The 13,820-nt window shown below is 40.9% G+C and overlaps 1 protein-coding gene across 2 annotated transcripts in view; it reads left to right on the forward strand.

The window, feature by feature from the left end:
* plekhm3 (pleckstrin homology domain containing, family M, member 3) overlaps positions 1 to 13,820 on the forward strand; it is a 45,045-nt gene that overhangs the window by 6,800 nt on the left and 24,425 nt on the right. For both annotated transcript variants that reach the window (XM_037788869.1, XM_037788870.1), the window contains exon 2: positions 1,503 to 2,591. In XM_037788869.1, coding sequence (XP_037644797.1) covers positions 1,503 to 2,591 — 1,089 coding nt within the window. The remainder of the gene's footprint in view (positions 1 to 1,502; positions 2,592 to 13,820) is intronic.

Consider the following 13,820-nt stretch of genomic DNA (forward strand, 5'->3'; position numbering starts at 1 on the left):
GCCTCCTTAACAATACTGTTTCTTCCTGCCTTGGCGACAAGAAAAGTTCTCCGAGGAGCACCCTATCTCTTACCAAAATACCAACGCTCATATCAGAGCCGCAAGCCTCCGATAAGCTAACTTGTGTAGGAAACTGGCCCATCTAGATTAACGTTTCTTAGACTTAGAGGTGTAAGGATTCAGTCAAACTGGGGGAAAAAGCTGCGTCGGACAAATTTTGCAGTTCATTGCGATGGATTCAGTCTTGATGTCCAAAAATGTTACTCGCAGTGACCCGTGTGATCTTGAGTTCAAGCTACAGATGCACTTCATTAAAGGAGTACTCCACGAAAAATGTGTTTTCGGTATGCTCCAAACACTCATCGTTTCTTCACAACAGACTTAAATACACTTCTGTCGAGTGCTGTTGTTGTAGCCCTGCAGCTCTACCGGAAACACTTGGCCAGTATCTTAGAAGCCAGTAAGTTCTTAACTACTTAAGTGTATGTTATGTAACCTCTTCCATTTCCTTGTGGATAAAAAAATAACAATTACCCTAAGAATTAATTAAGAAAACATCAGAAGAAACATTATATAGTTCAGAAGGACTGCACTAAAAGTAGAAGAAGTATGTAGGTTTAAAACACCATTAGCAATTACTGAAACATCCAAAAACTATAGCTGCCAACATCCACAAAGGATATAAACCTTTCAGAGCCAGTGGGCTACCTCTAGGTCTGGGAAGTGAAGCCAAAAGGGAAGTGCTTTAAACTTGCATTCTTTGTAATAGCCAGCAGGGGGCGACTCCTCTGGTTGCAAAATGAAGTCTGAATGTGTAGAAGTCTATTAGTAAATGCTTTAGGGCGTGGCTACCTTGTGACTGACAAGTCACTACCACAGCGTTGTCCGGTCTGGGAGTTGTCTGTGTTTTTGTCGTAGAACTTTAACCCTTTCACAGTGTGTTTTCAGTACATGAAAGTTAATCATAACGTTTTTGGTCGCCTAAAAATGTCTTATTCAGCATTCAGTTGTACTTAGCTCCACCCTCTCGTGTCACTTCTGGTTGCAAATAACCAAGATGGCGACGGACAAAATGCTGAACTCGAGGCTTCAAAACAGCAGTCCATAAACCAATGGGTGACGTCACGGTGACTATGTTCACTTCTTATATGCAGTCTATGTTCAGAGCCAAATGTCAAGCTTACAGTTTTGGTTGAATGTTTGATACTCAAATGTTTTCATTGATTTTTGAACGGAGTATTTCTTTAAAGCTTCTAACCAGTGGCAACGTGTTAGTATCAGAATATTCAAAACTTGAACATTTTTAAGACACAAGTAATAGTATCTGATCTGCTATTTGTGTCCAAAGAGGATGAGATGAACTGCACCTGGTTGGCCAGGGGGAAGATGTTTATTCAGAATAAAACTTGTTTTCTCAAAGAAGGTTTTCCTGAACACACACACAATACTCATCTGTGTCTTATTTCTCCCTATTTCCCCGTCTCCTCTGTCTCTCTGTTCAGTTGATAAAAGCAGCAGTAGCAGTGTGGTGAAGCAGAGTGCGATGGAGCAGCGCGAGGGGTCCCGGGGGCGATGGACATCTTGCCATGTCGAGCTGACACCCTGTGAGCTCCGTCTGTACACTCTGGACAGCAGCGCCAACCGCCAGCTGGGCAACGCCTACTCTCTGTCACATTGCCAGAGCGTCATCTCACCAGCACCCAGCAGCCAGCACGGCCAGATCACCCAGCCTGCTGATCAGCGCACGCTCCAAGCTTTGTTCTTCAACAGCATGCGTCTCCAGCTGAGGGCGGCCAACCAATGGGAAGCCATGGAGTGGAGGCGGTTGATGTGGGAGAAGGTGCAGGCAGCCAGACCTGCGAGGAAGGAGAACCACCAGCGCAAGACTGGAGTGGAAAAGCAACAGGTCGTCAAGTTTCCTGCAGCCATGTCGCCGTCCTCGTCGCCCTCTCCGTCGGGCCTCGACACCAGGCCTGATGGTGACAGCGACACCCCCACATCAGCAGAGGCGTCACTCTCCCTGAGCAGACCCACCACCCTGCCTCTGTTCACCCAACGCTGCCAGGACGTCCTCAAAGCTGGTCTGCTTCACCAGCTGATGGATCAGAACAACTGGCGGGCCTTCACCTTCGTCCTGACCCGATCGGTTCTCCGGGCCTTCCCTACCGAGGGACGTGGGTCTGTGTCCAAGCCTGTCCTCCAGTGTTCCCTGGCCTCCTGCTTGGCCGTGCGGCACGATCAGGAGCCAGAGAATGGAGAGCCGCGGACAGATAGAGGGGACTGCTTCCAGGTAGTTTTCCCCAAAGAGGTACTCAGACTTCGGGCGGACGATCAGCTCAAGGCACAGGAATGGGCAGAGGCCCTGCGGGAGGCAGTCGCAGCGCAGAGGCCTGCCCAAGAAGAAGTAGGAGAGTCGGGAGAAGGAGCTCCAGCCATCCAGGGAGTGCTGTTGAGATCAAAACCATCCAGGGAGAGGAGACAGCGGGAGGCCCAGAGAGCCAAGCGGCAGTCAGTCACCACTAGTTTCCTCAGTATTCTCACCTGTCTGGCTGTGGAGAAGGGACTGACTGCTCAGAGCTTCAGGTGTGCAGGTAAATGACCTTCACACACACACACAGGCATGCACGCACGCACGCACACACAGGCATACTAGGGCTGCAACCATTGTTTTCCTTGACGATTAATCTGTTGATTATTTTTTCGATTAATCGATTAGTTGTTTGGTCTATAAAATGGTAAAAAAGTGTCAAACAGTGTTTCCCAAAGCCCAAGATGATGTCCTCAAATGTCTTGTTTTGTCCACAACTCAAAGATGTTCAGTTTACTGTCGTAGAGGAGTAAAGAAACCAGAAAATATTCACATTTAAGAAGCTGGAATTGGAGAAGTTTGACTTTCTTTCTTAAAAAATTACTCAAACCGATTATCAAATTGGTTGGGGATTAATTTAATAGTTGACGATTAATCGTTGCAGTCCTAATACACACACACACACACACACACACACACAACTTTATTAGTGACTCACAGAGGGTTGTTTTTGTTTATATTCCAAAATAAAACAAAATATATTCAATGCAGGGCAGAATTATTGGGCAAAATACGAAGCTGTGTTCCAAATCCACACTACTGTTTATATTATGAAGTATGCACTATATACTAATCTTCATACTTTTAGAAGATAGTGTACACAAAATGAATGTACATTGTCATTTTGTACTATAAAGAAATTAGACACAACATGCAAACTTAGACTTTATCATCTCGCCACCGCCAACAATTATTTCCAGCCAAATAAAATGTTGAATTACTCAGTGTAATAGTCTATTTTCACATTGTTTTGTTGCAACTTTTACTTAATTTGGGATGCACATTCTACTTCCACCACTGGCTTTACATTAGAAACCTAATTAAGACCATCTGATAGTGTTTGACAAACATCCCTATGATTAAAAATCCCTGTCAGACATGTTTAAAGACCTAAAAATACTCAGATTTGAAAAAACAAATTTGTCTGACATGTTTTTTCTACCAAAAAAAGTCCAATGACCTTGTTAGGAACTCTTAAATTTACATCTATTCATTCTCCGTCATTGACATATCCAGAATTCTGTGAATATGAAAATATTTTTAATTTCAAATGTTTAACTATTGGATACAAGATGCCTTTTTTCTTCACTGTAAAGTCAATTCTTAGTACAGGTGAACTGGAGGTTTCAAGTTTCCACAACACACTTGCATGAGTTGCATGTTGAGCCACGATTTGCTTCCAAGCTAGTTGGGATGTCACAAAATCCCCCTGATACGTCCAGGTATTAAACTCAGAGAAACTTCCCTCTTCAGCAGATGAATGTGAAAACAAACTTCTACTGTCAAACGCTGCACATTGAAGCTCAAACATCACAGTCAAGGACCATGAAGAAAAACATGTTTTTGACTGGATTTAAGTCCTTATTTATTTAATATGAAGCCAAAAGGGTTGAAGTGGTTATATTATTATGATCCTGTTGAACAGATGTATGAATGAAGGATGCTGCCTCTTTAAATGCATCCACCTATTCCTGCCAGTCAGCGATTTTGGGTGTTTTTCAGTATTAAGAGCCTTTTTCATGCGCTGAACCATTACAGCCTCTCTCCCTCCTTTATTATCACCCCTGTTAGTCTCCATACCAGGCCCTTGGACAGCCCCGTAAATGGCAGGCGGTGCTTTTACTCTTCCTGGGTGTGAAACGTGAGCTTCCTCTCTCTCTTTCTCTCTCTCTCTCTCTTTTCGGAGGGCTTTGAATAATCACCGCTCACCTCCCTTTTTTATTTGTAACAACTGGCTTATTAATGCAGGGGCTGTTTGAAAGGCCAGCTGAAACAGGAACAAGGACAGAGGCCGTCTGGGGGCCACTGATGATAATTGGTAGGCTTAAAGCACCGGAGGAGAGGAAAAATGGACGAATGAATGAATGAATGAATGAGAACGAATGAAAGCGGCCTGGGGATGCTACAGTGGTCAGGCTTGATCGTAGTTGTTTGATTGAAGGGTTTCTGGGTAGAGCTGGATGGGAGGGACAGCTGGATACGTCCATTTTCTATAAAGAGCACACCTCTGCTCACTCAATCTGTTTATTTCCCTCCTTTTCCTCCCTTTCTTTCTTTTTCCTTTCAACAGTTCATTCAGATTCACAGCTTTTCCCTCTTTTTGTCCCCTTTTCTCCCTTTGTCCCCCCTCTCATTTATTTGACTGTATCCCTTCGTAGTCTCCTGCAGTGTTTCATAGCAGGGCCTGAAAAAAAGGCTTTTACACCATTTCAATTCAAGGCCTTAAAATTGCATTTAAGTATACTAGTTATTGTGTTTTTTTTGTTTTTATAGTCTTATTTTTGTGTTTTTATCAGCTGGGAATTTTTATTAATTATAATTATTTTTTGCTTTTTTAATTTCCCTCTCATTAGCTTTAAATATGAATCTTAAATTTAACTGCTGACAAGACATCTCCCACTTTACTATTTTTCTATCCACTGCTCTCTCCTGGCTCTCACCTCTCCTTGGTAGCATGCCAGCGCCTTTTTATTGAGATGTGGCCTATTGTTTTGGGTTACACTTCAATTATTCTGTGCTAAACACATCTCTACAGCCTCAGGCACTCTGTCAGGGGGGGACTGAGAGGATTGAACGAAGAGTTTGGCTGATATATTAGGTCAGCGATACATTTTCGGTGAAATATAATGTACCTTCTAGTCATTGCTGAAATACTTAGTTAATTATTTATCAATCAAAAGTGCCAAACAATTCTCAAATGTGAAGAATTGCTGCTTTTCTCTGTTTGATATAACGGTAAATTAAATATCTTTTTATGTTTTGGGCTGTTGGTCGAACCTCAACTTGACCTCTTGGAACTTATGTTATGTTATGTTATGTATCTATTTTCTGACATTTTAGCGACTAAATATTTAATGGAAAATAATCAACATATTAATTGATGACAAAGTAATCATTGGTTGCAGCACCATACTGGTTAGTCAATGTCACGCTTCTGTGATGCAGTTTGTTACACTACATACTTATTAACTTTTAAGAGTGAAGCTATGCATTGATGAGCTGTAGTTAAAGACTTGTATCTTCAGTAGGAACCATTGGGCTTGGGGCTGAGTGCCACAGATAGGGAAGGGAAGTATTTTAGAGACGGACTGAATCCAACTTGGACTGCATTCAATTATTTAGTTTTATATACATCCCAGAGTTGAGCAGGGCTGTGTATTGGCAAGAATCTGGCGATATGCGATACTGTAAGCAAGGCGATATATTGCAATTTTTTTTTCAAATCTAATTTTAGGAAAACTATCATAGTAAAAAGAACACACCATATGTATAAGATCTGAGTAAAAAAAACAACTCACTAGGTGAAACAGCTACTATGGGGACTAACATCATCACACATGAATACAATGCAATTCCAAGACTGTGGACCCCAGTATGCAGAAATATTCAAATACACCATTTTTAGAATAGAAGAAAATAACATATTTGTACTGCATGCAATGCATTGCCAAAAACTGCATATAATTATCATAAAGTGGGCATGTCTGTAAAGGGGAGACTCGTGGGTACCCATAGAACCCATTTTAATTCACATATCTTGAGGTCAGAGGTCAAAAGACCCCTTTTGAAAATGGCAATGCCAGTTTTTCCTCTACAAAATTTAGCTTAACTTTGGAGTGTTATTTAGATTCCTTCACAACATGCAAGTATGACATGGTTTGTACCAATGGATTCCTTTTAAGAGGTTAATTTAAAATTCGATACAGCGTTTTGGAGTATCGAAACAGTATCCCAAAAGATAAAATCGCGATTCTCATGTGTATCGATATTTTCATTGATGAATAAATTCGTTGATTGTTGGTTTTGGTCTTTTCCTGGGATTTGTGGAGAGCAAGAAAAATACATTAATCCGCCTTATTCTTTAAAAAAGCACATTATTTGTGTTAGTAGTAAATCAATGTAGATTTGATACTTTAACTGTTGTAGTCTGTTATTGATGAACAGTTGCAGAATTGGACCACTTTACAAAGTTTGGGTCAAAAGGCCGTAGATGGCCATGTTAACACTCCTCTCAGCCCCTTAAAACCCCATAATACTAATTCATCAAAAACATTCATCCTCTGTTGTTTTACCTGAATGCATATCGGATTATTCATATATGAAGCCACTAATCTAAACAAGATCTCTTGATGTTCAGCACACTACTTTAGTTTCCACTGGTTTCTCTTTGAACTTGTTTCAAGTCCGCCCTCTGCATATGCATGCTACGTCCATCCATACATATCGAGTGATTGGTTATTTAACATCAAAATGTAAAATGTATTCAGCTAATTACACATGGGATTTGCTGCGTTTTTTTATTCTTTTTGAAGGAAACGGTTAGTGTTCGTTTGAAGACTATGACTCCCCATTACCCCGCAACACACACACACACGCACACGCAAACACACACACAGACACACACAAATTGTGCAGAGTGTGTCCTCAGGTTTGGTGACCCCTGTCGTTGCACTGGAGCACATTCTCAGGACCCCGACAGACCATGTGAATCTGTTGGACCGAGGGGGCTTCGGGTGAAGTGGAAATCAGTAGATATGAGGGAATCGAGGAAGTAGGAGGTGGGCTCACATCAAAAGACAGACAGTCTCTCTCTCTCTCTCTCTCTCTAACACACACACACACACACACACACACACACACACGCACGCACACTGTCTTACTCGTACTCTCCATTTGTGCACATTTTCATTCGAGTGTTTGGTCGGTGTGAATGAGACACATCAAAGCTCAAGCTTCTCCCGTCTTTTCAGTTTTAATTCACACACATGTACATAATACGACACACGCACACACACCCACCCCACACACACACACACCAATGTGTCTCACTCAGAGGTGTGGTGGTTTAAAACCAGCGGCGGGCAGATGAAAGCGTGAGCCCCTTTTTTGCCCTGATGTCATCCCTCTCGCTCTCTTTCTGTATGTCTATGTCTCTCTATCTCTCTCTCTCTCCACCGTGCGCTCACCCCAGGCAGGTCTAAGTGACCCTCTCTCACTACAGAGAGCCGCGGTACAATCGGTAGACCTTTGAGCTACGTTTGAATTCCCATTCATCTTTTCCCTCTGTCCCTCTTTCTCTTAGTCCCAGAAAGACCCATAAAAGATCAGAGACGAGTGGAGAAAGCAGTTGTTACTCTGTGCTGTTAATGGAGGAAGTAGTTAGCAGCAGAAAGTATTAATAGTTACACTAAAAATGAAGAAAGTAGCATTCATGAGGGCTGTAGTAGTTGTGTATCTGTTGAAAATGGAAAACAAAGTAGTGGTAGTAAATGAAAATGGAGAGAAATGGAGGCTGTAGTGAAAAGGTGGTGTTTTACTGGACTACATTATATTGAGAAGTGTGTGAGAATTGTAATTTTTGTGTCCTTTCCATTTACATACTTGCAGTGGGCAGAATATTAGAAACACTTCTGTACAACACCACCAATAATAATAATAAACATATACTTTCATTAAAGGGCAGGTCCATCTGCGTTCTTTTCCGGGTTTTTTTTTAAATGGAAACGCCCACTCGGCTGTTAGCAAAAAGCTGTGACATAGGTTACCAAAGTAAGCTAATCAATAAGGTTATGAATAATGTCAACGCTAGCACTAGCTGAGTCAAAGTTAGCTGTGCTAAGTCAATTAGTTGAGTTAGTGAGTCCCCGGCTGCAGTGACGCTGTGAAGACGGCGACAGCGCAGATGCGGAAGACAGGAAAATGCTGATCAATCAGAGCAGACTGGGCTTTTTTGGGAGGGGGGGGGCTTAAAGAGACGGGCGCTAAAACGGAGCGTTTCAGACGTAGGGTGAATACAGGTATATTCAGACAGACAGAATGAGAAAAATAATGTGTTTTTTTAACATTAAAGCTTGTAGACATGTTCTAGTAGAAACCCAAAATAAAAGCATGAACCTGAAAATTTAAATAATATATCCCCTTTAACACCTCTATGACAGTATCCAGAAAACTATTATAGGCATCAGGGCTTCCCCCTCTTACACGATTAGTCGACTGATCTGTCCTTTTGGTCTTCGTCGACTAAGATTTCATTCAGTCGATTAGTTGTTTTTTATGCTTTTTTCATGCTAAATGACTTATTTATCTTCTGTGTGATTCTTTATGGAGAAACTGAGTTGTACAGGTTTGTCGATTGAACCAACTAATCGCTTAGTCGACAAAATCGTATTTGTGTTGGACAACTAAGAATTTCTTTGGTCGAGGACAGCCCTAATAGGCATCATAAAAGTATGGCATAGCAGCATCGGATTGGATTAGACCAGTGGTTCCCAACCTATTTTCCTTGAAGCCCCCACTTGTATCTAAGAAAAGCTGAGACCCCCATATTTTCTGACATCACCACCATTTAAAGAAAAAGAAAAAATTACAAATCCTCAAACAAAATCCTCAAAGAATAAAGTAACTCAGTGTATTAAATGAGTTAGTCTTTTTTTTAATAAATCAACTTTCTTTAATGAACATAACTCGTCAGTGTGTTAGCAAACAGTTTTTTTTTACCGTTTTGAAAGGCTAAATGCCGACAATTATGGCTTGAAGCAGAATATTTCATTAGATAAAAACATATTGCGAATTTTGGAAATGACTACATCTATCTTTTTTCAATACATTTTGACTTTTGGACAATAAAACAAATGTAATTCTACTAATAATATAATACTAATAATATTAATGTAGCCCGATCTTTATCTGCAACTGAACACAAATACCGGGTTTAAACAGAATGTGGCCTACTAAGTAGAAAAAAATGTTTTAAATAATTTTATACACAGACTTTTGTATAAATTATTCAGTGAGTGTGTTATTATGATTTAAGTTATACATGTGCAAATCTAATTTTGAGAACCTCAAATCAGACAAATTCTTGCGCACCCCCTGTGATCTTTGGTCCTCAGGGGGGTGCCCTGAGGACCCCAGGTTGGCAACCACTGTATTAGACTGTACAGGTGTACCTAATAAAATGGACACTGATTGTACACTTTTACTAGTTAATTTACTTACTTATAATCTTATATAATTGTTGTGTACATACTTTATTATGCTACTGTATTTACTAACTCACTTAACAAAGCTTAACATACAATATAAGTTATCTGTAAGAACACAACAAATATGTCCTGTATTTATTTATTTTATACAACATCACAATCTGTCCTTGTTGCTTCAGTCTTCTTAAGTGTTCTCTCTGCAGAGGGCTCTCGAGGTTGATTTGCTGCTTGTTAAGCGTTTGGTCAGCATCATATTTATATGCATAGTGTTGTTTTATCCTTAGTCCCACATGCATTATCTGTTGAGGCTTTACTGCCCTTTTACTGTGCAGAGCTCTTTATAGACTGCCTCAGCTTTGGTGAAGCACATTTACCTCAGTATGTGTGGGTGTGTTCACCTCTTATCCTCATGATATAGAATTTGAGGTTAAGGTTAAAGGTTGTCATTTAGTTTGCAAATGTTTTGCGGCTACATACGTATGTGTCTTTGTTCCTCTGGTCCCAATAGCAGCAGACCAAAAGCGCGGCCACAGTTGGCAGGAAAGCCGGCCTGGTGGTCAGCTTCTTCCTCGAAGTGACACAGTGTTTCTCTGACGGTTGACCATCCCCGCTGCCTGCTGGCTCCCAACCAGTGGACTGTGGTTTTTTTGAAAGAGCATCCACCCCAACAACAGCATGAGCTCACTGCTGTAATTAGCCTACAGAGTTACACATATGTATACGATCATTGGTCCTTCAGTAAGATAACACTTTATTGTTTTCCATCTTATCCACAAGCAAAAATTTCAACCAAAGGAAAAAGAAAAGTAGTTTTTTAAAGCGATAAAAGTGGATGATTTATGGATACCTGCCATGTTCGGCACACAGCTCTTCAATTAAGTGTTTTAGGGTTAAAATGGCAGAAAGTATTGCAATCAGAATACGATCAGAAGAGCCAGACCACATCTGGAGGTGGTCTGACTCACTCTGTGATCAAATGTGTGACGGATATAAATGCAGTTTGTACAGTTTAGCCACATTCTTTCTCACAAGAAAAATATTTAAGTTAGAAGGAAACCTAACTCAAGCCGCCCTTCAAAATACTCCAGGCAACCCAGTCCTTGGCAAAGGAAAAGTAAGTAGAACCCATAACAGCAGCATTCGCAAGATCCTTGAGGGACCAATGTGAGATGCAAGACAAGGGTCATGTGACTGAAAGGGGTTGCTGAGTTAGCACCAGTGCTGGAAAACTTCTCCTCTATAATTTAGTAGTCTGCCAGTCCCACCCACCTATTTTGCATAAAGAGATTGGATCACAATGTGGGCAAACTCGAGATAAAGATAACGCTCATTAACACTGGGTGCAATCACGTGTAAAGGCTCATGATAGAGTGTCAGTTCTCGCTGGTGGATAAACTGTGATGTAGACGCTGTGTGTTTTTAAATTACCTCATTTGGTCTTTTTACTTATTGACTGACCAATATACTGTATTTGTGATAAGCTCAGCCGATATATCGACCCAGCTGATTCATTGGTTAGTCTGCATCGATGAGCAGAATACTATCATAAAATGGATTGCCAAAACTATGAAAATAAAACCCAAATTGTAATAAACTGGAATTATCATTGAGGTTTCAGACTACTTGTCGTACAAATTAAAAAATGTAAAGGTGTCACCGTCATTTTTCGTTTTCACCCAAGGATTAATCAACAGGTTAATTGATAGTTACAACTCTAGTCCTGTCCATCAGTCAGTCTATGTGTGGCCAATCTCGGAACCCATCGGCTATCGGTCCGACGTCTTGGAGATGAGAGACGACAGATTGTTTCACAAGTAGCCAGTTTACAAGCTTATTTTAAACCAATAAAAAACGATGGTGGGTGGGTGGCCGGTGGGTTTCGAGATTGCATTTCGGCCAATGTGTTCCGCCTGTTTTGGTCCGTGTGGAGAGCATTCAACCAAAGCCTGCTCGAACCAAAGCCTGCTCGAACCAAATTGCAACCAACTGAGTACCCCTCCGCTCACTCTTCTCTTTCCAAGACCGCAGTAATGTGAGCCGCCCAGTGCAAACCCATGATAACACCGTTCGCCTCGCTCAGAGGCCTTCCTCACCATAATAACACTACTTTAGGAGCAAAGGAAGTCAGACGGCGGCTGGCGGTACCACGGTTTCGCACTCTGTGGCTCACGTTACTGCAGTTTCACATGTGTGTCGGAGAACTACGGTGGCCTTCAGGTAACGTAAAAACGCAAAAGGCTCTCTCTAGAGCCAGTGTTTGGTTTGTCCGTTCTGTGCTACTGTAGAAACATGGCGGAGCAACATGGCGGACTCTGTGAAGAGGACCCGCTCCCTATATGAAGGGCTCATTTTAACGTAAACACAACCATTCTTAGTTTCAGGTGATTATACACTAATAAATACATAGGTATGAATATTATATTCCATTTCTGCTAATAGATCACCTGAAATGTTACACACTGTTCCTTTAATGCGTGACTGACTTTTTTCTTCTTTAAAGTAGATAAAGCACAAATGCAGCTCTCAGTGCTGATTAGACCATTGTCGGTCTTTTTCAGACATCAGATTCTTGTCTATGATAGAAAAGCAGTCGACCTAACTTCTTTCTCTTTATTGTCTGCCTTCATCTGTCCTTGTTTGATCTCACTCTTCTTCTTCTTTTATATAATTCCTTCGTTCCTCTCATCTCTCAATGGCCTTTGACTCATTCTGTCTTTTTTTCTGTTCTCCCTTTGTCAGCCTGTGCTGTTTCTTGTGTTGAAGCACCTCCGACAAAACAGGCTGACACACGTCTCTCTTCCTCTGTCGCTCTTCTTCTCTGTAGCTTTCCATGCCTCTGTTTTCCAAAACCTAGATAGCAATCTTCCGTTTCTTTTCTTCTCTACCTCTCTTCATTTGCTGTTTTCCTCCAGGCCCTATGTGTGCTGAGATTGTGTTGGATAAGGGGACACCTGTCGCAGTGCTGTGGCGCTCAGCTGTTTGTGTGCGTGATCATAGACCAGGTCCGGGTGTTTGGGTGGAGAATGAACTTTAAAGAGTTGAGAAGACAATACAGGGAGTGGGGCAGCTATCAGGCTGAATAGAGCTGAGGATCTGTTGGTCTTTTAGGTCTACAAAACACTTGCTTATTGAAGTCTGCTGCCGTGTTGTGACTACTGGAAGACTCTGTTATCTGAGGGATTACTTCAAGGGAAAGACGGGTAGATTTAGGCAAAAATGGATATTAATAGTAGAAGATGCACTTAACAATAAGATGAAAAAGAATAAGTAAAATATTGCTCCCAGTTTTGGACATACTGAAGGACGTACATGTGGTTTCAGGAGTTTGATGGCAGAGTGGACACATTAAAATGAGGTGGATTTACACCCAAAAACCAAAAGTTATGTTATTGGTATTTCTTGCGTCTCCAGCAAATAACACATCATGATGAAAAAGCACATCATCATCAGTAGAATAGCGCACAAAAGGCAGAAATCTGTCTTTGGTTTGCACGTACAAAAACTGCTATTAAAAGGAAAACAACATATCACATCCAAACAGGACACATTAAAACACATTGAAACACAGTCACATAAAAACACAATACACCAATAGAAGCCACATTAGTCAAACAGTAACAGTTAGTAGTCAAACGTAACATCATTTATGCACTTTTCAAGAAAGAACACCACATTTAGAGGCTTGAAATATAAAGATAGATTTATACCACAAAAATACAGCAGACTTAAATATAGTTTTAGGCTTTGGTGGCTAAAATTGGTGACTAAGTAACAAAAGTGTTTTATAGCTCTTCTAAAGACCACACTCGAAGGTGTGGTGAAAAGCAGTCGTGAGGGTGTGTTCTCGTCTTGTCCTTGTGATATAGAATTTAAGGTTTAGGCTAAAGGTTGTCATTTAGTTTGCAAATATGTCCAGACTACATACATATGTCTTTTTAAATCAATTTTAGTGGTTTATTCTAGAACAGTAAAGTTCCCACACTGTCAGCTCCCAACTCAAAAATTATATGACATTATATAACACTGCTGTTCATGAAGAAACACATTTTGACCTTTCAGTGTCACTTGGTCACTTGTGGTGAATGTGGAGCTTACTATTTTGATTTTTTCTCATGTTGTGTCCAGCACCAAGTTATGTTTTTTTATGATACAACATATAACCTTATTGGGGTCAGAGTTCCTTTTTAAACTTTGACTATCCTCCTTATTATCTACAGGTTTACTTGGCTGGATAAGTGTGGTATTTA

This window comes from Sebastes umbrosus, chromosome 13 (genome assembly GCF_015220745.1).
Source record: "Sebastes umbrosus isolate fSebUmb1 chromosome 13, fSebUmb1.pri, whole genome shotgun sequence".
Lineage (NCBI taxonomy): Eukaryota > Metazoa > Chordata > Actinopteri > Perciformes > Sebastidae > Sebastes > Sebastes umbrosus.